At 50.4% G+C, this 21,767-nt stretch overlaps 1 protein-coding gene across 4 annotated transcripts; it reads left to right on the top strand.

Annotated features, from left to right (window-relative positions):
* Nucleotides 1-2,295: 2,295 nt before the first annotated feature.
* Ccdc120 (coiled-coil domain containing 120) lies at nt 2,296-21,347 on the top strand. Of its 4 annotated transcripts, XM_036174676.1 has the most exons (12): nt 2,296-2,671; nt 9,998-10,125; nt 13,077-13,234; nt 13,381-13,471; nt 13,608-13,741; nt 14,870-15,010; nt 15,355-15,631; nt 17,160-17,222; nt 17,485-17,659; nt 17,789-17,887; nt 18,938-19,852; nt 20,327-21,347. In XM_036174676.1, the coding sequence occupies exons 4-12, from the start codon at nt 13,423-13,425 to the stop codon at nt 20,439-20,441; spliced, it is 1,968 nt and encodes a 655-aa protein (XP_036030569.1). In that variant the 5' UTR covers nt 2,296-2,671; nt 9,998-10,125; nt 13,077-13,234; nt 13,381-13,422; the 3' UTR covers nt 20,442-21,347. The 4 variants fall into 4 exon arrangements, with proteins under 4 accessions (XP_036030569.1, XP_036030571.1, XP_036030568.1 ...); XM_036174678.1 differs by lacking the exon at nt 9,998-10,125 and having other exon boundaries at nt 13,381-13,435; XM_036174675.1 differs by lacking the exon at nt 9,998-10,125.
* Nucleotides 21,348-21,767: the final 420 nt, after the last annotated feature.

Genomic DNA, 21,767 nt, shown 5'->3' with positions numbered 1-21,767 from the left:
GATGAGGCTGTGGGGGTAGTTTAATGATGATTGAGGATTAATGGAATTGGTTGTGGGTATAACTGAGAGTTGATGAGTATGGTTTGGGGTGCTTTTCAGGAACTTGTTTTGAAGTTTGGATTTCAGTGAGCTATTTTGATTTGTAGTTGGAAGCTAATAGTGAGTGATTTGGGGAACAATTAATAGATCATTGACTAGGCCAATATTCCACAATGAAAAGCACAGAATACTTGTTACATGCTACAATATGTATAAACCTTCAAAACCTGTGCTGTGGTGAAGTACTCTTGGGAGGCTGAGGCAGAGCACCACAGAGAGTTCAGGCCAGCCTGGGATACAGTGAGACCTTATGTAAAAAAATGATCGTCACTATCACCACCAAAGCCTTATGCTAAGCTAGACATAAAAACACTTGCATATTGGAGCTGGAGAGATGACTCCATGGTTAAGAACATTGCTGCCCTTGTACAGGACCCACGTGATGGCCCATAGCCATCTGTATCTCCAATTCTAGGGTAGCTGATGCCCTCTTCTGGCCCCCACAGGCATACATATGTACACACAGGGAAAACACATACACATACAATAAAAATACATAGTTTAAAGGTCTACATATTACATTTATATAAAGTGTCTAGGATAAAGAAAATCTATAGACACTTGATTTGTGGTTGTCTAGCACTGGGAATGGGACCTTATTGGGATGTTGGAGGCAAGAGGATCAGGAGTTGATTTTAATTTCTTTCTTTTGTTTTTACATGTATGATTGTTTTGCCTGCATGTATGTGCTAGCCTACTGTATTGAACCGCCATATGGGTCCTGGGACCCAAACTCAGGTCTTCTGGAATAGCAACCAGGGCTCATGGATCAGGAGTTGAATATCATCCTCAGCCACACAGCAAGATCCAGGCCAGCCTGGGCCACATGACATTGTCTCAAAAAATGGGAAAAAGGCCGGGCAGTGGTGACGCACACCTTTAATCCCAGCACTCGGGAGGCAGAGCCAGGCAGAGGCCAGCCTGGTCTACAGAACAAGATCCAGGCAAGAGAAACCCTGTCACGAAAAACCAAAAAAGGGGGGGGGGATAGGAATATAGCTCAGGAGGTGGAGGCGGGAGGATCAAAAGTTCAAGATTATCTTTGACTACAGAGAGTGGGGGGTCAGTTTGTGCCTCATGGGACCTCAACCCCCAAACAAACAAACAAAAAACAATGAAGGAAGTTTTGTAGAGATAGAATGGTCTGTTAGTGGAAGGTGGCTTGTTTTGGTGGGGTGTCCATGGATCATGGTTTGCAGCTACACAGGTGACAGTTGGAAGTGGTTGGAAGTGCAGATGGAGCCTATATTGAACATAATTGGTAATGTTTAGGGTGGCGTTGCAGATTCTTGGACAGCCCACTGTGAACCAACAGAGGGTGGTGTGGGGATTACACGGAGTATTTAGGGTCCACAGAAGGTGTTTTCCATGCACAGTGAATTTAGGATTTAGGGATGGTATTCGGAGTTCTGCATTTATTTCATTGATAGAGCACTTAGTTATTACGTGTGAGGCCCCAGGTTCCAGAAATTCCTGGTACTGCAAATGAATGAATAAATAATACAAATGCTGTTTAGAAGTTATAGAATTCAAGAGTCAATTGAGGATGGTGAAGGAGAAATAAGTTGGAGGTTATGGAAGGCAGTTTATTGGTGTAGACTGAGTATTGATGAAGGGTATACTGGAGGTACTGCTTGAGAGTAACAGTTGGGGGAACTATGGGAAGTGATTTGGGGGTGCAACTCAGATGTAAAGACTGATTTGGAGGCTGCTGGAGTGTAGCTTGAAGTGCACACTCCAAGGATGTACTTATGAAAAAAATCGGTGCATGTAATTTTGACATCCATGGACCGTAACTTGCGGGTCTAGCCTCGGGCCAACAAATGACTTCTGCATGCTCGATCAATAGAGTTGTGCGTTGGTGCAGGTCAATTACAGCAGAGAATGGCCTGGAGGTACTGCTTGGGATCAAAGACAATACTTTGGGGATATAATTTGGAGGATGATGGAAGGTCGTTTGGGGGAGCATCTAAGAGATGGTAAAAGGAGTCGTTGGGGGTACTTTAGAGGCGTGATAAAGGTTTATAGATAGCATTTGGGATACTGTCTTGGGGCAAGAGTGACTTGGAGTCAGGGCCTCCGGTTGGCTCACCTAGGGGGCGCGGCTTAGGGTTCCACAGCCCAAAAAGGCGCCTGCGCACACGCTCCCGGCTTCTTCATTCCTGGCGCTCCCAAAGCAGGAAAATCGAAGACCCAAGCTGGCGCCTGCGCACTTTGTGTCTGCCGCTGCTGTGGTCCCGCGCCCCGCCCCCCTCGTTCTCCAGCCTCCTAGGTTCGCGCTCAGCGCCGGAGGTGGCTGTGCAGCCAGCAACGGACATCCCGAGTTAAAGGTGAGGTGCGCGGGGCCGCCGCCCACGGCGGGGCCGGTGCACCTCTCCCACCATCTAGGGGTCCCCCATCTGCCCCCGAAGGCTAACGGTAGTGCGTGCGGTCGAACGCGGCCCAGAGGTAGGGAGCAGAAGCGAGGAGGCGCGCTCCCAGGGACGAGCGGGGCGCTGCGAGGGAAGGCGCGCCCACTAGATGCCTGTCGGCCTCTACCGACCCCACCTGCACGGCGGTGCGAGGACCCTCGGTGAGTAACCGTTCCTGCCAGGAGAAGAAGGGTGGGGACAGGGCGGGACAAGGCCCCGAAACATCCACAAGGATGGACCTGCACGCGCACTTACAGTCTCTGACCCTATGCTCCCACCTCTGACCCCGGTCTCTTCTGTCGACATCCTTTTTAAACCCCGAAGTCCTTGGCCCAGAGCCTTTAGTCCTCATACCCCTGACCTAACTATATTTTGACGTGCTGTGGTCTTGAACCCCTTCTTTGTCCGCCAAGCCCAGTTCTGTTCCCCAGCCTTGTCCAGGTTTGTCTTTGGTCCAGGTCCCTGTTTGACCCTATCCTATCCCTGAAGCCCTAACTCCGGATTCTGATCTGATGCTTGACCACACTGTTCTCCAAATGCTTATCCAGTCTCTGAATTCCTTCCAGGCAAATGTTCTGACCCTCTAACCCTAATTTGTTCCAGTGCTATCCTGATTGCTGACCTCTGGCTTCTGTACCCTCCTGTACTGTGCCCCCACTACCACTGCTGAGCTCCATCCGTTTTCCCTTTTTCTCTCCCACCACCGCCTCATCCCTCTCTTCATTCTGCCCTGGTCTTTTCTTGTTCCTGACCTCCACCGGAACCTGCCCTTTCCTTCCCTTCATCTCTGCCTTCTGTACTGTTGTTTGTTTCCGGGGGCTTTTTCTTTCTTCTATCCAGCGTTTTGTCTCGGCTCTGTTCTTCTTTTTAGACGGGATTTGTCTATGTAGCCTTGACTGTCCTGGAACTTGCTGTGTAGTCCAGGATGGCCTCAAACATGTGATGTGCTCCTCTAGCCTCTGCCTCTGGGGTGCCGGGATTATAGGCATATACCACCACCATGCCCAGCCTTTATTTATTTATTTTTTAAAGACAGGGCCTTACTATGTAGCCTAGGCTGGTGTGGAACTTGTAATAATCATTCTGTCTGCTTTTATACCATGCACTCATTCTTGTCCTAACCTCCCATACCATTCCCAAAACCAGGCCTCCTGTCTTACTTGTTATTGTAACCTTCCAACTTATTCAGTCCCTCCTCCTTCCTAATACTCATTTCCCATCCCTTATGTGCTCTGGGTCTCATTATACCTTGCCTCAGAACTTGAGAGCTCTGTTATTCTCAGGGCTTCTAAAGTATGTTCTTTATACTGCTTTTAACAGAAACCAGTAGCCCTGTAAGCTCTTTGTGGCAGGTGGGGTTTTTGTATGGGCTTTCCCCAACCCCGTCTGCCCTAGGAATGCATGGAAATGTTCCTCCACCGCCCGCTCTCCCGAAATGTGAAAGAACACCCTAAATTATTCATTGACGCTCTGGGAGTCTGAGAGGTCTGGATCATATTTCCAGTCTTTCTATATTGGGGGCCGTCCCATGTTGGGTGAGGGAGGTATGGAGATTGAAAAGATACTAAGTTAAGACACACGGGGTGTGTATGAATCTTTGAAGTCATGTTATCTGCTTCACCTGATTTTGATCCTAGCAGGTATGATCCCTGCTTTTTGGAACCAATGAAACAAAACAAAACAAGAAAACTATTCTAGGTCAGAGGCTTTAGGACTTGGTAGGGGTGGGATGAGGGAAGGGATTTCTTTTTTCCTCTCGTGAAGTTAACAATAGACATTTGGGTGCTAACCCATCCCATCCATAAGGGTCTCTGTGTGGGGTGTGTTGTGTGTGGGTATAGGCAGTGACCATTGCTGGATGTTGGAATCAGGCTCATTTAGCTTGGTAGTGTGATAACCCTGCATCTCCAGCTACTCAAGAAGCAAATGTGGGAGCTTCACTTGAGCCCAGGAGTCTCTGGTCAGCCCAGAAAATAGCAAGACCCATTATTTATTTATTTGTTTATTTATTTATTCTTTAATTTTCAGGCAGGGTCTTGATATGTAGTCCTAGCTGTCCTGGAACTCACTCTGTAGACCAGGCTGGCCTTGAACTCACAGAGATCCTCCTGCCTCTGCCTCCTGAGTGCTGGGATTAAAGGTGTGCACCACCATGCCTGGCAAGCCACATCTCTCTCTCTCTCTTTTTTTTTTCAGGATACTTTTATATTTTCTAACAAAATAAGATAATAAAATATAATAAGATAAAACAAAAATCGTCACATTGAAGTTGGACAAGGCAAACTACAGAAGGAAAAGAACCCTAAGAGAAGGCACAAGAACCAGAGACCCACTCATTCACACACTCAGGAGTCCCATAAAAATACTAAATTGAGCCGGGCGGTGGCGGCGCACATCTGTAATCCCAACACTCGGGATGCAGAAGCAGGTGGATTTCTGAGTTGGAGGCCAGCCTGGGCTACAGAGTGAGTTCCAGGGCTACACAGAAAAACCCTGTCTCAAAAACCAAAACAAGACAAAATTCTAAACTGAAAGCTGAACTATATATGCAGAGGACCTGGTGCAGACCTGTGTAGGCCCTGGCAAGACATTTTTTAAAAATTGGAAGACAAGCCAGGTGATGGTATTGCACATGTTTAATCCCAGCACTTGGGAGGCAGAGGCAGGTGGATCTCTGGGAGTTCAAAGCCAGCCTGGTCTACAGAGTGAGTTCTAGGAGAGCCAGAGCTACATAGTGAGACCCTGTCCCAAGAATACAAACAACAACAACCAAACAAACAAAATGGGCTAGGGATATAGCTGGATAACGCCCTGAGTTTTATCCCTGGTGTTGTGGAGAAAATAAATAAAAATTCAGGCTCATCTAGTAGTAACAATGAAATGGAGATTTCTCTGCTGTGCAAAACTTGATTATGAGGATGAATAGGGAGAAATAGCAAGAGGCTAATATGTTAGTCTCAGAATTGTGAGTTTGAATAAGGAATGTCAGACCCATTTTATTTATCAAAAACATTTATATAGACCTAATACCAACTCAGAGGTTACTCTTGTCCCATTCTATTTGGTAGGTAAGTTATGAGAGAGGAAAACTTCCAGGACTTCAGACAGTGAAAAATACTAAGTTATCTGAAGTTATTTGTTTCTGCATTTTAATGACTGACTGAAAAATATGTTTAGAGGCTAGGAATGTTGTTCAGAAGTAGATATCCAAGACCCTGTGTTTCATCACTGGCAGGCAGATTCTTTGAATCAGATACAGTTGTGACAATGTATCAGTGTTATCTGAAATGTGTTTGGTTCCGTCATTTTTTTCCCCCAAGACAGGGTTTCTCTGTGAAGCAGTCCTGGCTGTCCTGGAACTCACAGATATCCATCTGCCTCTGCCCCCCTCCTCCCCCGAGTGCTGGGATCAAAGTTCTGCGCCACCATGGTTTGGCCTTGCTTTTTTTTTTGTTTGTTTGATTTTTGTTTTGAGACGGTATTTCACTATCCAGCCTGGCTTGGAACTCCTGATTTTCCCGTCTCATCTTCCCTGGTGCAGGTATTACAGGCATACATCACATCTATCCCAGTTCCTGCCTTTTTTAATGATGAGTTAGAGAATGGGGGAGGGGACACACAGAGGAGCCTGTTTCAAATATGGCTGCTTTTAGCAAGAAGGGAGACTTTAGAGGCTGAGATACCAGCTCTGTGTATCTCAAGTGCATCTGAATATGTTTAATTCTTTGTTGACAATTTTAAGTATTTGTTTACATTTATTTCATATGTGGAAGTCAGGGATGATTTTGTGTTGGGGGGTGGGGGTGGGGACAACCTTTAGGAGTCAGCTAGCTTCCTGCACCATGTTGAGTCCTAGACATTGAACTCAGTCCTCAAGCTTGATGGCAAGCACCTTTGTACCCACTGGGGTATCCTGCTGTTACCCTTTATTTTGGTGTATGTGTGTCCTCGTGTGTGAGGGCTGATGTATGGGTGTGGAAGGGCTTCTCCAGGTGTTGGTCCCACTTCTCATTTGTTTGAGGTAGGGTGTCTCCTTTGCCGCGGTGCTGTGGATCACAGGCTAGCGGTGCTGTGGATCACAGGCTAGCGGTGCTGTGGATCACAGGCTAGCGGTGCTGTGGATCACAGGCTAGCGGTGCTGTGGATCACAGGCTAGCTGGCCCAAGTGCTTCAGGGGAGTTCTTGTCTTTGCCTCCCATCTTGCCCGCAGGCGATTACAGACCTGAGACATTGTATCTGGCTCTTCCAGGACTTCTGGGAATCCAGACTCCCATTGTTAGGCTTGCTTTGTCAGCGTTTTCCCCTCCTTCCCCCCACCCATCTCCTTGGCGTCATGAGTACTTTCAGTTCTTGATTTTGGATAGTGAGAATTCAGACAAGGTTACCCAAGAAGAGAGAAAACAAACATCTGTTTCAGATTTATTGGGTGAGGCTGAATGATACCAGCTCTGTGTCAAAAAAAAAAAAAAAAAAAGCATCCAAATATATCTGTTTGATTCATTGGGGAGGAATACTCATAATTATAACAGCAGTGTACTTTGGGTACCGATACCCAGCCAGTTGCTGTGTCCTAGCAAGCTGTAAAGGAATTAAATTAGTTGCTTGTAATAACTCCGTGAGCATCTGTTTCTAGTTTTTTTTTTAAGTTTTTTTATGGGGGGGGGTTGTTGTTGTTGTTGTTGAGACAGGGTTTGTCCGTGTAGTTTTGGAGGCTGTCCTGGATCTCACTCTGTAGACCAGGCTGGCCTCGAACTCACAGAGTTCCTTAGTGCTGGGATTAAAGGCCACCGTGCCTGGCAGCTGTTCTATAATTTGACATTGAGGAGGTCTCCGAGTCCCTGTAATGTTCCCTCCACAGCCCCAGTTTCCAGTTTAACAGATGAGGACATTGAGGCACAGAAAAGTGAGTTTTCGGAGCAGCCACATGGCTAGGAAGTAGAGTTCAATCCCCGACTCACCACTTACTATCTGTACAGAGTCCATGTGTGTTTAGAGGCTAGCCCATCTCCTGGCCTGTTAAAATTGGGGGGCTAGAGCTATATATAGTCAGTTCTGTGGAGAGTGCGTGTTTAGCGTGCACAGAGCCCTAGGTTCAATTGCCAGTACTGAAAACCATCGTGAATGGACACTAATGTGTGGGGGTGACTCAGCCAGCCCCACTTGTCTTCTTGGCCCAGGAATTACTGTCGATTTCCCACTTCTAAACTAGTCTACCTCTGTGGATTTAATAGTATTATTATTTCAGATTTATTTTTATTTATGTGCATGTGTCTGTGTCCATATATGGCACATGTGTACTGGTACCCACAGAGGCCAAAAGAGGGCCTTGGTTCCCCCCCTAGAACTAGAATTGAAGGTGCTTGTGAGCCACCTGATATGGGTACTGTGGGAATCAAACCCCAGTCCTCTAGGAGAGCAGCAAGTGCTCTTAACCACTAAGCCATCTCTCAGAGAAGCCTCAGATTTATTGTTCTTTAAAAACAGACAAACAAACAAATAAACAAAATTGTTGGGACTGGAGAGATGGCTCAGCAATTAAAAACACTGCCTGCTCTTCCAGAGGAGCCAGATTGAATCCTCAACACCCACGTGATGGTTTGCAACCATCTGTTGCTCCAGTCTTGGGGTCTGTTGCCCTCTTGTGGCCTCCACAGGCACTGCAGGCACATGATTCCCAGACATATGTTCAGGCCAACACTCGTGCACATAAGTAAAAATAATAAGCTGGGCATGGTAGCACATGCCTTTAATCCCCAGACTTGGGAAGCATTGATAGGTGGGTTCCTATGAGTTTGAGGCCAGCATGGTCTACACAGCGAGTTCCAGGACACTCGAGACTGCATAGTAAGACCCTGTTTCCAAAACAAAATAAAGTAAGTAAGTAAATAAATAACTTAATCTTTTTTTGAGGCAGGGTTTCTCTGTGTAGCCCTGGCTGTCCTGGAACTCACTCTGTAGACCAGGCTGGCCTCGAACTCAGAGATCCACCTGCCTCTGCCTCCCGAGTGCTGGGATTAAAGGTATGTGCCACCACTGCTTGGCCAAATCTTAAGATTTCTTAAAATTTTAATTTTTAACCGTGTGTGTGTGTGTGTGTGTGTGTGTGTGTGTGTGTGTGTGTGTACATGTGCACAAGTACCCTTAGAAGCTAGAGGTATTAGACCCCCTGCAACTGGAGTTATAGGCGGTTATGAGCCACCTGACATGGATGCTCGGAATTGAACTCAGGTCCTCTGGAAGATCCAGGATAGGCTCCAAGCTACACGGAGAAACCCTGTCTTGAAAAACCAGAATAAACAAATTAATTAATTGATTGATTAATCAAAGAAAAGAAAAAAGAAAAAATAGTGTAGTCCCCAGCAGTGTTCAGCTCAGTGCTCGCCTGCCTGCTGCTTGTCTCCACCAGCACACCAAAGGAGGGAAAGAGGGAAGGAGATGAAAGGGTCCTTTGTGTGTCACATCATAAATTTCACAACCAGGAAGAAAGGGGAAGAAAGGTTCGCGGGAAGTCTCATGTGACTGAGGGAACTCCTCTAGGCTCTCCGTCCCAGTGTGCGAGGGAACAGCCTAACCACGCGCCCTGGTCATACATGGCAGGGGCGTCTCTAAGGGAGGGACCCAGCTTAGGTCACCAAGCAGATCGTCTTACCTGGAGTAGAGGATGTTTGGTATGTGCCCAGGACAGGATTAGAGCACAGGTAGGGTTGTGTTGAGAGGCATTATAGGGAGTTCTCAGTTTCCTTGCCTGCCATAAAGCTTTGCTCCAGGCCAGAAATGTTATTATAGTCTGTTTACCAGGATTATTTCTTCCTGGACTCTGGAAGGTAGTGTCTTGAGATCTGGTCTCTCCTTAGAAAGGTTAGCTTTCTGTGGGGCGGTGGTGGCACAGGTCTTCCTTGAATCCCAGCACTCAGGAGGCAGAGGCAGGCGGATCTCTGTGAGTTCGAGGCCACCTGGGCTACAGAGTAAGTTCCAGGACAGCCAGGGCTGCTATACAGAGAAACCCTGTTAACTTCTCTCTGCAACTTAGAAAACCATTATCCTAATTATGGAAGAAATTGCTCCTAAGACCTTCTCTTATCCCTGCCTTGCTCTGTGAGGGAAGGCTAAGAGCCTGGAGAAGGTGATGCACTGTGCTCAGAGTAAAAAACCCAGGGGTGTGTGTATGCGTGTGTACCTCATAGCTTCCTAGACCCCATGCCATGAGGTGCTGCTACCTTTTATAGGTGTGTGTGTGTGTGTACTTCACAGCTTCCGAGCCCCCATTCTCTGAGGTGCTACCTTGTCCAGGCAGGCGCGTGTGAGTGTGTGTGTGTGTGTGTGTGTGTGTGTGTGTGTGTGTCTGTGTGTGTGTGTGTACTTCACAGCTTCCGAGCCCCCATTCTCTGAGGTGCTACCTTGTCCAGGCAGACTCCAGTGGCCTGGGGGAGTCTCGGTAGCAGGAGAGGCAGGGGCTCCTCCCACAGCTCCTTGCGCTTCTCCCCCAGTTCTCTCCTAGGTGTCTGCAGTCAGAAGAGAGTTCTATGCTTTCTTCTTGGCCCTGTGGGCACTGAGTGAGGCCCCTGGCCCCTGAGACCGCCTCCCCAGGAGTGGCCCTAGCCGTGGAAGCAGGCAGGTAAGGGTTAAGAGGTATGGGCCAGCCCAGTTCCTGTCCAGGTAGGCTGGGCCTTTACCTAGTGGGAGGCAGCCAAGACAGCAGTCGCTGCTCTTCACATCTACTGCCAGGAAAGCGAGGGCCTGGATGAGAAACTCTTCTTTTTGAGCTGTTCGAAGCTTCAGACAGCACTCTGGCGTTGGTGAGTACCTCGGAGCAATGGGCCGGGGTGTGAGACAGTGAAGGCACAGGAATTGAGGGCTGGGCTGGGGTCCAGCGTCCTGAAGTCAACATCCAGAGAGCATGCTCTGTGGAAGGAGTACATGGACAGTACAGGGTAGCGATAGTGTTCAGTACAGGGGGCCTGGGGAACAGGGCAAATGCCCACCTGGCCAGTTCCCTTCTTTGGGGGGAGGGAGGGATTTTTTTCGAGACAGGGTTTCTCTGTGTAGCTTTGGTGCCTGTCCTGGATCTCTGTAGACTAGGTTGGCTTCGAACTCACAGAGATCCACCTGCCTCTGCCTCCCGAGTGCTGGGAATAAAGGCGTGCGCCGCCGCCACCACCACCTGGTGTCAGTTTCCTTTCTTGATAAGAGTTCTTAGTTGCAAATGGAGGATCAGGGATGGGGCAGAGAGACTCATCCTCATCTTCGCTTCCCCATCGCTCACTTCTTCTCCCAGGGTCTTCAGGGTGGCCTCTTTACCAGGGCTCTCGGCTCGGGAAAGACCAGCTGAACTATTTAGAAACCACTGCTGTTCGGGCGTCTGTTCCTCCCTCTATTTGTTCACCAGAGTGATGGAAGGGGGTGTGCTGTACGTTTGGGGAGCACTGGGGAGCAGTGCAGACTTTGCGTATGCCTTTGATCAAGTGGTGGCAGGATGTGGAAATGGGGGCTCTCATTGACAGCATTGGAGTGCCACCCAGGTGAAATATCTTGGTTGTAAACAGTCATTAGAGCCAGGAATTTTTCTCGGCTATGGTGTCAGAAGGGCAGACCTGAAAAACCTGCTGGGCCTGCCTCTGGGTGTGTGTGTGTGAGTGTGTGAGTGTGTGTGTGTGTGTGTGTGTGTGTTCCCGCATGTGCCCTCTGTGGCTCTCGCTGCAATCTATCCCAGCAACAGGACAACAGAATGACAAGACAAGGGTCTCAGAGGTTTGTGTGAGGGTGCCTTAGTGATGCAGGGGTGGTGGTGGATTGCTTCTTTACCGTCTCGTCTTGGTGTGAGGCAGTCCTAAGTCCCAAGGCGAGTGTGCAGATCAGAGGAGAGCCAAAGCAAAGGTTTCTGAGTCAGGTATGGAGGTGTGGGGCGTTGACCTGTGTCTCGCCTGCCCAGTGACCCAATGACTCATGCCCCAGCTATGTCCCAGAGGTCAGACTGACAGGGTGGAGTCGGGGTTCCTTTCTGGACCCTGTGTTGACTTCCAGGATGCTCAGATTTGCTAAAGAAGGAGGGATTGAGGCACTCTGGTGTGGAGCAGGAGACTGATGTTGGTGAGCTGGGTGAATGGGCCCAGGGGTCGGGGAAGTTGGGTTTCTGTTGGGGTGGAGGAGAGTTCAGGCAAGCCTTGTGAAAGTTTTCCAAACTAAAATGGGTCGGGAAAGCAGGTGTTCTGGGAGCTGAGGGACAGAGGAAGCTAAGGTGAGGTATCCAAGAAACCCTGTCGTGCTGGAGTGTTGAACCTCAGATGGGTGGGCTTGGGGGGGACCGTCTGCAGTGCACACACTGGCTGGATTTGTAGAAAAGGCTTTGGGGTAATGCATGAGTCCTTTGGAGGAAGGATACAGACCCTGTGGGACAGTCAGGAAGACTACAGAGAAACTAGGGTACCTAAGAGGCCGTTTGCTTATACCCCACGGTAGGAAAACGGGGAAGGAGCTTCTAGCCAGGCTTCCTTGGTTGTCTGGGTCTTCTCTAGCACACCATGACAAGCTGGGAATTTCAAGGTAGGTTAGGACAGGTGGTGGGAGGTGATGTCACCTGGTTGCCCAGTTGGGGACTGAGCAGGATATGGGAGGAGAGAGCAAACTCCAGAGAAGCAGAAGGAGGGCTGGCTGCTAGCCAAGCAGGCTCCGTGGTCATCCAGGGCAGAAAAGAGAGGCAGAAAATGTGTTATCTCTGGCTGTTGGATGGCGCGCCTCACCCATCCCAGCAGGGTAGCTTCTGTGCTGGCCTCAGAACAGAGTGGAAGCGAAGAGGGGCTGGAGGGACCCTGTGGTCAAGGGGCACTCCTTGCTACATCAGGGCAGCAGGATGGAATTAGGACAAGTAGAGAGCCAGCTCTGCTCAGTCACACTTGTCCAGCCAGCTGGTATACGTTTGTGGACTACTTGCTGTGTGCAGTAGTGTCTGGGGTAGCTGGAGCTACCAGTACACTGGGGCAGACATGCTTCCTGTCCAAATGGCAACGCAGGGAGGGACTCTCCCTTGTTCAGCAGGAGCTGTGGGACGACGTCACTCAGGGGCCACCTCTGAAAGGGGCATTTAAGCCCCAGAATGAGCTGGCCATGATAGTGCCGGCCTTTAACCCCAGCATGTGGCAGGCTAAGGCAGGAGGCTTGCCATGAGTTCAAGACCAGCTTAAACATAGTGACTTTCAGGCTAGCCCAGGCTACAGAGTGAGACCATGTGCCCAAACCAAAACAGCCCCAAAATGTTAAATGAGAAACAATGTTCCAGAGGTGAGAGGTTGAAAACAGTTTCCCTAGACTGTGGCCACACCCTGGGCAAAAGTCCTAAAGCTGATGGAGGTGCTCAAGAGACAGTTGGTGGGGTTGGAGCTGCTGTTTTGGGGGATTGCATACGACCGGAAGAGTTGTCCTATGCTGTGTCCTTTACTGGGCTGGAAAAGGTAATAATGATGGAGCTCCTGCCTGAGGAGTCCTTGTGACATGGCAAAGTAACTGTTCCGGGCACCCAGAGCTCACTGTTGCTATACTCACTTGAATGTGTACCATGACTTCTCTCCCTAGGTGAGACTCCTGGCTCTGTGTGGCCTATGGGCCTCTGAGGAGGCGTTGTGAGTCTTCCCAGCTTCCCACTTACTGTGTTAGCACTCAATGGGAAGGGAACCAAGGGACCAGGCCAAGTGGGTCCAGACATTGACACAGAATCTGAGCAGGCAGGCCAGGTAGGCCGGTGGGACCCAGGGTACTTCATGGTCCTAGCTGGAGTGTGGGAAGTGGGACTGGGCAGGGATGGGGCGGGTGGGGGGGGGGAGGGGGACGTGGCATGGGATGTATCTCCTTAATGCCTCCTGTGCTGTGTCACTGCCAGGCTTTGTCCAGCTGTCAGCCACAGCCTCCAAACAGTACAAGGATGGAAGTCAAAGGTCAGCTGATCAGCTCTCCTACCTTCAATGCCCCAGGTCAGCAGCGGCTTCCACTTCCTGCTGCCCTTCCCTGCCCAGCGTCTCCGTGTGTCTGCTTGCGGAGGGTGGGTCCCTGGCCCCCCAGTTGCTCCAGGATGTAGTAGCTATCCTGACCTTTGCTCCCCCTGTGCAGCTGCCCTGTTTGGAGAGGCTGCCCCCCAGGTGAAGTCAGAGCGTCTTCGAGGGCTGCTTGACCGCCAGCGGGTTCTGCAAGAGGCCCTGAGCCTCAAGCTTCAAGAGCTCAGGAAAGTGTGTCTGCAGGAGGCGGTGAGGGCCTGGCCCCAGGGCTGGCAGGCGGGAAGGGCGAGAGCCAGGCTGCCTAAGCTGGCAGACTGCTGTGATAGGTGCCTAACTGCTTGGCTGCCAGTTAGGAGTGTTCTTGTCACCCTGGGTGTCCTCCAAGTTTGACTTAGAGGTCACAGAATTAATGAAACATGATGCAGACCCATAGTCACTTGTGAATAATTTAAAACCTTCCCAAACCCTCAAAAGTGAAAGCTGTTTCCAAAATTGGGCAACAGAGTCCATCCTAAAGGGACACAGGATGAGTTATTTTTCCCTTCCCTCTGTCTATCCATTCATCTGTTTTCTGAGCAGAGTCTTACTCTGTAGCCCAGGCTGACCTAGAACTCGTACTGTAGCCTGTGGTGATCTCTAGCTCATGTCTTAGCCTCCCAAGAACTGCAATTATAGGCATGATCCACCACACCTGACTGTAGCTCTGCTTTTACCCTTCCTAGTGTGAGCAGCCACAGACTTTTCCTGAAGGAATAATAGGCTTCGGGGGCTCGGGGGTTAGCTCAGTCGGCCATGTAAGCATCCGGGCCTGAGTTCAACTGCAGAACCCATGCAAAATAGGTATGGTGGTCAGCACTTGGAATCCTAGTGCTGGGGAAGTGGAGGCCAGATGGCTTCCCTGGAGCTTGCTCACCAGCCAGGCTAGCCTAATCAGCAAGTCCCAAGCTAGTGAGTAAGACTTTGTCTCAAAAAAAAAGTAGGTAGTATTTTGAGAAACAGCATCTGAGATTGGCCTGTGGTCTGCGCAAACACACACACACACACACACTCTAATGGGATTCAGAAGATGCAGCCCATGTTATATATGCAGCATATAGAGTGGGCTTTTATAATTATAAAAACTAAGAACTCTGGGCTCCACATTTCAAAAATTCCTTTGCCCAATGGCTCAGAGATTTTTATTTTTTTGCCACTGAGGGCCTTAGAGTCCACACTTCCTACACTGGTGGTAGAGCTCTTGAGAGGAGGAGGAGACCTAGTACATGTGGAGTATTGAGCAGGGGTAGGCCCCTTGGGAGGGATAGTTTCTTGCACCCTTACACTACTTTATGCCATCGCTCCAACTGACTCTTGTAGTCTCTGTCCCGTCCCCTCCAGGAGCTAACTGGCCAGCTGCCCCCCGAGTGCCCACTGGAGCCTGGTGAACGTCCTCAGTTGGTACGCCGGAGGCCCCCTGCTGCTCGTGTGTACCCTCCACCACACCCAAACCCAAGTCACCACTCCTTGTGTCCTGCTGAGGTAAGCAGTTGGGTGTGGGAGCAAGATGGTGCTGCTGAGGGGCAGAATGGAGGTTATAGCCAGGACTTGGCCGAGTTAAGGAGGGAAAGAGTTTGAACAGGTGGGTTCCCCATGCAGTACTGGACCCCAACTGCCTCAAGACAAGCTCCCTATCTTTACAAGATACACAGGCCTACTTCCTCATCCTGTTCCCAGAGGAAGAAGAAACTCCTTCCCTGGGCAAACAGACTCCCCCAGGAAGAACAGGCCCCACTTCCGGTGTAGATGGGCTCTGTCAACTCTCCACTCTTCTGGGTAGTCATTTCTATTATTTAGTCCTATGCCCCCCCTTTTGGCTTGTGCAGGAACTGGCTCTTGAGGCCCTGGAGCGGGAGGTGTCAGTGCAGCAGCAGATCGCAGCTGCCGCCCGACGCCTGGCCCTGGCCCCTGACCTTAGTGGAGAGCAGAGGCGGCGGCGGCGCCAGGTACAGGTTGATGCACTGCGGAGGCTGCATGAGCTGGAGGAGCAGCTCAGGGACTTCCGAGGCCGCCTTGGCCTCCCTGTGCTCCAGCTATCTGCCGGAGCACTAGTCAATGCCCAGGGTGTCTGCCTGGGCACACGCCTTGCTCAGCTCAGCCAAGGTAAGCTGGGTCCCACATCTCTCCAGTGAGTGAAAAATGGTCATGAGAATGGACTGTGGCTAATGCATATGGGAATGGTGGAGAGGCAGAGCAGCCATTGAAAGCAGAGAGGTGAGCAGGACTTAAGGGACTCACCCCTCAAGGAGAATTGTGATAACCTGACTTGAGGTTAAGAGAGATCTTGAGGGCTGGGGAGATGGCTCAGAGGTTCAGAGCACCAGCCGCTCTTCCAGAGGTCCTGAGTTCAATTCCCAGCAAGCACATGGTGGCTCACAACCATCATGTAATGAGATCTGGTGCCCTCTTCTGGCCCACAAAGACACATGCAGGCAGAACACTGTATATGTAATAAATAAATAAATCTTTAAAAAAAAAGAGAGAGAGAGTGGTCTTGAACAGTAGGCCACAGGAAGATGAATACTTGAGTTCATGATAGGCTTGAATTCAGGTAAAGGTAGATATTTTTATGTATGGTAGGGTTGAACCTAGGCCCTCCAGCATTCTAGATAAGCATTCTACCATGGAACTACATAGCAGTCCTCTTTTTTATTTTTATTTTATTATTTGTTTACTTATTTTGGTTTTTTGAGGCAGAGTTTCTCTGTGTAACAGTTCTGGTTGTCCTAGAACTCACTCTGTAGACCAGGCTGGCCTTGAACTCACAGAGATCCGCCTGGCTCTGCCTCTCAAGTGCTGGGATTAAAGGCATGCACCAGTACCACTTGGCTTTTTATTTTTGTTTTTAAAAAGACTTATTCATTTTTTTACGTTTACCACATGCACACAGATGCTTGTGGAGGCTTTGAAACCTTTGGACTGTTGTGTGAGGACTGAACCCAGGTCCTCTGCCAGGGTAGCCAGTGTTCTTAACCACCGAGCCATCTCTCCAGCTCCTTGCTTTTTTGTTTTTGTTTGTTTATTTGTTTTGTTTTGTTTTGTATTTTTTTATTTGTTTTTGAGACAGGGTTTCACGGTGTAGCCCTGGCTGTCCTGGAACTCAGTCGGTACACCAGCCTGGCCTTAAACTCACAGAGATCCCCCTTCCTCTGCTGGGATTAAAGGCATGCGCCACCACTGCTTGGCTCCTTTGTTTTGTTTTTACTTTATTTTGAGACAGGATTTTGGTAAGTTGCCCAGGCTGGTCTTGAACACATTCCATAGTCCAGGCAGAACTCCCCCCCCCTCTCTGTCTGTCTCTGTCTGTCTCTGTCTGTCTCTGTCTCTGTGTGTGTGTGTGTGTGTGTGTGTATGTCTCTGTCTCTCTCTCTGTCTCTCTCTTTCTCTCTCTCTCTCTCATACACACACACACACACACACACACACACACACACACACACACACACACACCACTTCTGGAGCCTCTTGGGTAGCTGGGATTATAGGTCTGTGTCTGGCAAAGATGGGCTCTTGGGGAGGCGTCAGAGTCAGGAGGCAGAAGGCAGAATACACAGAGGCGCCTATCCAGTGGTGTAAGGGATGGAGCCCAGACCTTGGAGTGACAGACTGCTTTCCCCTTTCTCACCTGTAGAGGATGGAGTTCTGCACTCGGAGAGCAGCTCCCTCTCAGAGTCAGGGGCCAGTCACGATAATGGTGAGAACTATCCCCTCACCCTGAGCTCACCCCACTCCTGTGTCCTCTCGGAATATCCTGTTTTGTTCAGCCCCTCCTCCTTTCGCTCCCAGGTATCCTTTGCTTCACCTCTCTGCCTCCTCTGCCCTAGACCTGCAGGGCGGCCTCTGCATTTGCCATGCTTCACCTCTTAGCTTGCCCATGCCCCTCCCCTTTAAACCTGCCCGGCCCTGCCCCTTCCGGCCCTCTCTTTGAATTCTACCCTATTCTCTCTCCTACCCAGAGGATCCTCATAGCTGCTTCTCTCTAACTGAGCGCCCCTCACCACCAAAGGCCTGGGACCAGTTTCGGGCAGTATCTGGGGGGAGCCCTGAGCGGCGAGCCCCATGGAAGCCTCCCCCATCAGATATTTACGGGGACCTGAAGAGCCGGCGCAACTCTGTGGCCAGTCCCACCAGGTAAAGAGGAACCTTTTCCCCCTTTCCCGGGTCTCGGAGTGGGGTCCTGAGCCTGGGTTGGCAGGAGGGCCTACTGGTGGGTGCAGTTTCTAACCTGGGTCCCGATGTGGGCCTGCCATCTCTGTCTAGCCCCACCCGCTCGCTGCCCAGGAGTGCCTCCAGTTTTGAGGGGCGAAGTGTGCCTGCTACCCCTGTCCTCACCCGGGGCACTGGCCCCCGGCTCTGCAAGTAAGGGGACTCTTGAGGGTGGGTCTGAGTATCAGAGGAGGAAACCTTTCGTTCTAACTGTAGATGTTGACTAGAAATTACCAGAAGATGTGGGACATGGGCAACTGGGCTTTGAAAGGTGGAGAGAAGTTGAAGTGGGAATTGGAGGCAGAGGCATGAAAGATTGAGTATGGGCTTTGCTGCGGTGTTTTTTTGTTTTTTGTTTTTTTGGATAAGCCATTTTCTTTCTCTGACTCTTTCCTTCCTCATTTGTGAAGTGAGTGTAATATCTGCCTTTGAAAGACACAGGTACAGTGCATGTTGGATAGCATGTATCAAATGCCTACTGTCTGCTACTAACTGGCAGCATTTGTGGTGGAGAGCAACTCCTTTATCATCCTAAGATCCCTCTGAGGAGGTGCCGTTTGCATTTTGTAGGTGTGGAGACTGAGGCATGGAAAGGTTAATTAAGTAACTTGTGAGTAAACCGAAGTTCTGACATTTGAACTCATGCAAATTTTTTGAACTAGAGTCAGCCTCGAAACACTTTAGTGTTTCTTAAATACTTAAATGCCTACTTTTCCCATGCTGTGAACAGAATCCCTGTCTTCTGGGGGCATACACTCTGTGCATGGTGGGACGATTGTGTGGGGATGGTTCATAAACATGGTGTGTTAGAGTTCAGAAAGCCTTTAGTTCCGGCCATAAGGCCCAGGGCTTCCTCCAGGAGGTAGAAAGGAACCATGAGGATAGCCTTAGCAGAATAGGGGCTCCCGGTAACAGAAGAGTGCCTGTGTGTGTCCTACCTTAGCTAGCGCTTCCTTCGCATTCCCAGAAACATTTACATCACCCTAAGAGCTTGCAGCCCTGTCCCGGTGTACACTTCCCTGTCTGGGACCAAATCTCAGTGGCCCTTTCCATGCACTACTTAGCAACTACATGCACACAGCTTCTAATACTGGTCCTACTCTAGAGATAGTGGATGCGCAGAAAGAGTTGAGACAGTCAGGGTACTCATCATTGTTCTTCTTTTTCTGACCCTGCCCTTGTTACCGCACCTCTGCTCTCCAGACCGGAAGGCCTCCATTCTCGCCAGTGGTCCGGTAGTCAGGACTCCCAGATGGGCTTTCCTCGGCCTGACCCTGCTTCCGATCGGGCCTCGCTCTTCGCAGCTCGCACCCGCCGCAGCAATAGCTCTGAGGCCCTGCTGGTGGACCGGGCAGCTGCTGGGGGAGCTGTATCTCCACCTGCCCCCCTGGCTCCCCCTGCTGCTGGTCCCCCAGTCTGCAAAAGCAGCGAGGTGCTGTATGAGCGCCCCCAACCAGTCCCTGCCTTCTCCTCCCGCACCACTGGCCCCCCAGACCCTCCTCGGGCTGCCCGGCCTAGCTCAGCTGCCCCTGCATCCCGTGGGCCCCCTCGGCTCCCACCTGTATGTGGAGACTTCCTCTTGGACTATTCATTGGACAGGGGCTTGCCCCGTGGTGCTGGTGGGGCAGGTTGGGGGGATCTGCTGCCTGCTCCTGAAGTCCCAGGACCCCTTTCCCGCAGAGATGGGCTCCTTGCCATGCTCCCTGGTCCTCCACCCATATATGCTGCTGACGGCAGCAGCCCCCTTCTCCGCAGCAAAGACCCCAACACCCGTGCCATCCGTTCCAAGCCCTGTGGCCTGCCCCCAGAAGCTATGGAGGGTCTGGAAGTGCATCCAAACCCATTACTCTGGATGCCACCACCCACCCGGCTACCTCCAGCTGGTGAGCGAGGTGGCCATAAGAACCTTGCCCTAGAGGGCCTCCGGGACTGGTACATCCGGAATTCGGGACTGGCCATGGGGCCCCAGCGCCGGCCTGTGCTCCCACATGTGGGCCCAACACACGTACCCTTCCTCCATGCCCGCTGCTATGAGGTGGGCCAGGCACTATACGGTCCTCCCAGCCAGGCACCGCTCCCACACTCGAGGAGTTTCACAGCACCCCCTGTCTCCGGCAGGTATGGGGGTGCTTTTACTGATGGGTAGGGGTGTTGAATCAGATGCTGAAGGTATCCTGACCAGGGGGCACTTTGTCAAAATAGCTGATGAGTGGGACCACAAGGAGACTAGCTATAGTCTTGGCATGGGGTCACTATCAGACATAACCTGCATTAGTCTTTGGGGTCCTGGGGAGGGGGATCTTGGATGTTGGTAGCAGGAGTTCTTTCCCAAGCTGTAGAAGGATTTTTTCTATTCTCCCCAGTACTTGACAGCTGGCAGTGAGCCTTGAGGTCAGGGTGCTGGGAGGAAAGGACGTGCACTCCCTGGTCTTCTCTTTCAAGCTGCATACCCCATGCTTAAGAGCCTGAAGGTGCTGTCCTGTGCCTGTCTCCACCTCTTTAACAAGTCTCTTTTCCTCTCTCTGTGTGTGTCCTGTCTGTCTTTCCCTCTCATCTTCCCTGTCTTCCGGATTCCTGCTGTCCTTTCTAAAGATACTACACGGACTTCCTGTATCCCCCGGAGCTGAGTGCTCGCTTAAGTGACCTGACGCTAGAGGGGGAGCAGACTTCCAGTTCTGATCCCCAGACACCAGGGACATTGGTCTGACCCTTCCTGATAAGGCCCTTGTTGCTCTGGAAATACTCCAGTCTGGGGGACAGATGGTCGACCTCGCTGAGCCCTGGGATGTGGTTGCTCTTGGTCCTGAGGGGCAACTGCTTGGTCTCACAGGACCCCTGACTTCTTTTTGGGCCCAGGAGGATGTCCGATACCCCTGCTTCTCTTCTCATCTTGTGCTGGGGGACTGGAGGGCCCCAGCTAGCTTCAAAGAGGGGATAATGATTTGGGGACTCTGCCCCTTCCTCCATTTCTGTTTACAGTTGTGATTTAGTATTCACTGTCTTTGCCCAACACTAGGGATTTTCTAAAAGGGAAACTGAGCTCATTCCTGGTTGGGTTCATTCCTGTTCCTATGCCCAGACTGTTCCATTCATGAGCCACGACCCCGCCTCAACAAGATGGACCATATAGAGAGAGTCTCGGGGGGTTAAGATACCTCTGTCAACAGGACTCCTTCCCACCAGAGTTCTCGGGCAGATGGGCTTCTGTCCACATTTGAAGGTTGGAGGTCTAGGTGGGGTCCCTGAAGGAGCTGTTGTCACTGTCTCTGCCCATGGCCTCTTTGCTGAGGTTGTCAAGAAGCAGAGCCATTTGAGTGTGTCACATCCTAGGATGCTGCAGTGGTTAAACCTGGCAACTAGGGGATGCCAGCAAAACCCTCAGGTAACATCTGGCCATGGGCCACAGGCCACATCGTGTCCTCCTTGGCATTCCTTCTATTCACCACTTTTTAAACAGATCCACATAAGCTGTGTTTTCTATATTGTCTGTGACTTTCTGGAGCTGGGGGTTCCCCTGCCCCCTTACCCGGTGTTACATTTTCTTTTTGTACCGATGGATCTGGGCCCAAGACACTACTCACACTGGAAGGGGATTTCTATAATAAATATGTAAACTGACCCCTGGATTGCTTCTTTGTCTGCTTCAGTACAGGAACCCACACTGCCAGTTCAGACCAGATTATATATATATATACTTGAGACAGGACAGGGACACACTACGTAGCCCTGGCTGGCCTGGAACTCACTATGTAGACCGCATTGGCCTTGTACTCAGAGATCTATCTGTACTGGAATAAAGGGCATGTACAACCATTCCTAGCCAGGAAAAAAATATTTTTATGGAAAGAAAAAAATGCACTGGAAATAGCTTACAATAGTGTCATGTGTTTTGTAGTATGTAGCCAGGGCCAGCCACAACTCACAGTCCTCTGGAATTACTGGGCTCACTGTGTCCAGCTGTCATGTGTTGACTTCACTTGCTTTGCCTCCCTGCACTTATAACGAGAGACTATCCAAAATGACAGCACACACT

The sequence above is a fragment of the Onychomys torridus genome, chromosome X (assembly GCF_903995425.1).
Source record: "Onychomys torridus chromosome X, mOncTor1.1, whole genome shotgun sequence".
Lineage (NCBI taxonomy): Eukaryota > Metazoa > Chordata > Mammalia > Rodentia > Cricetidae > Onychomys > Onychomys torridus.
This window is presented reverse-complemented; position numbering and strand designations above follow the sequence as displayed.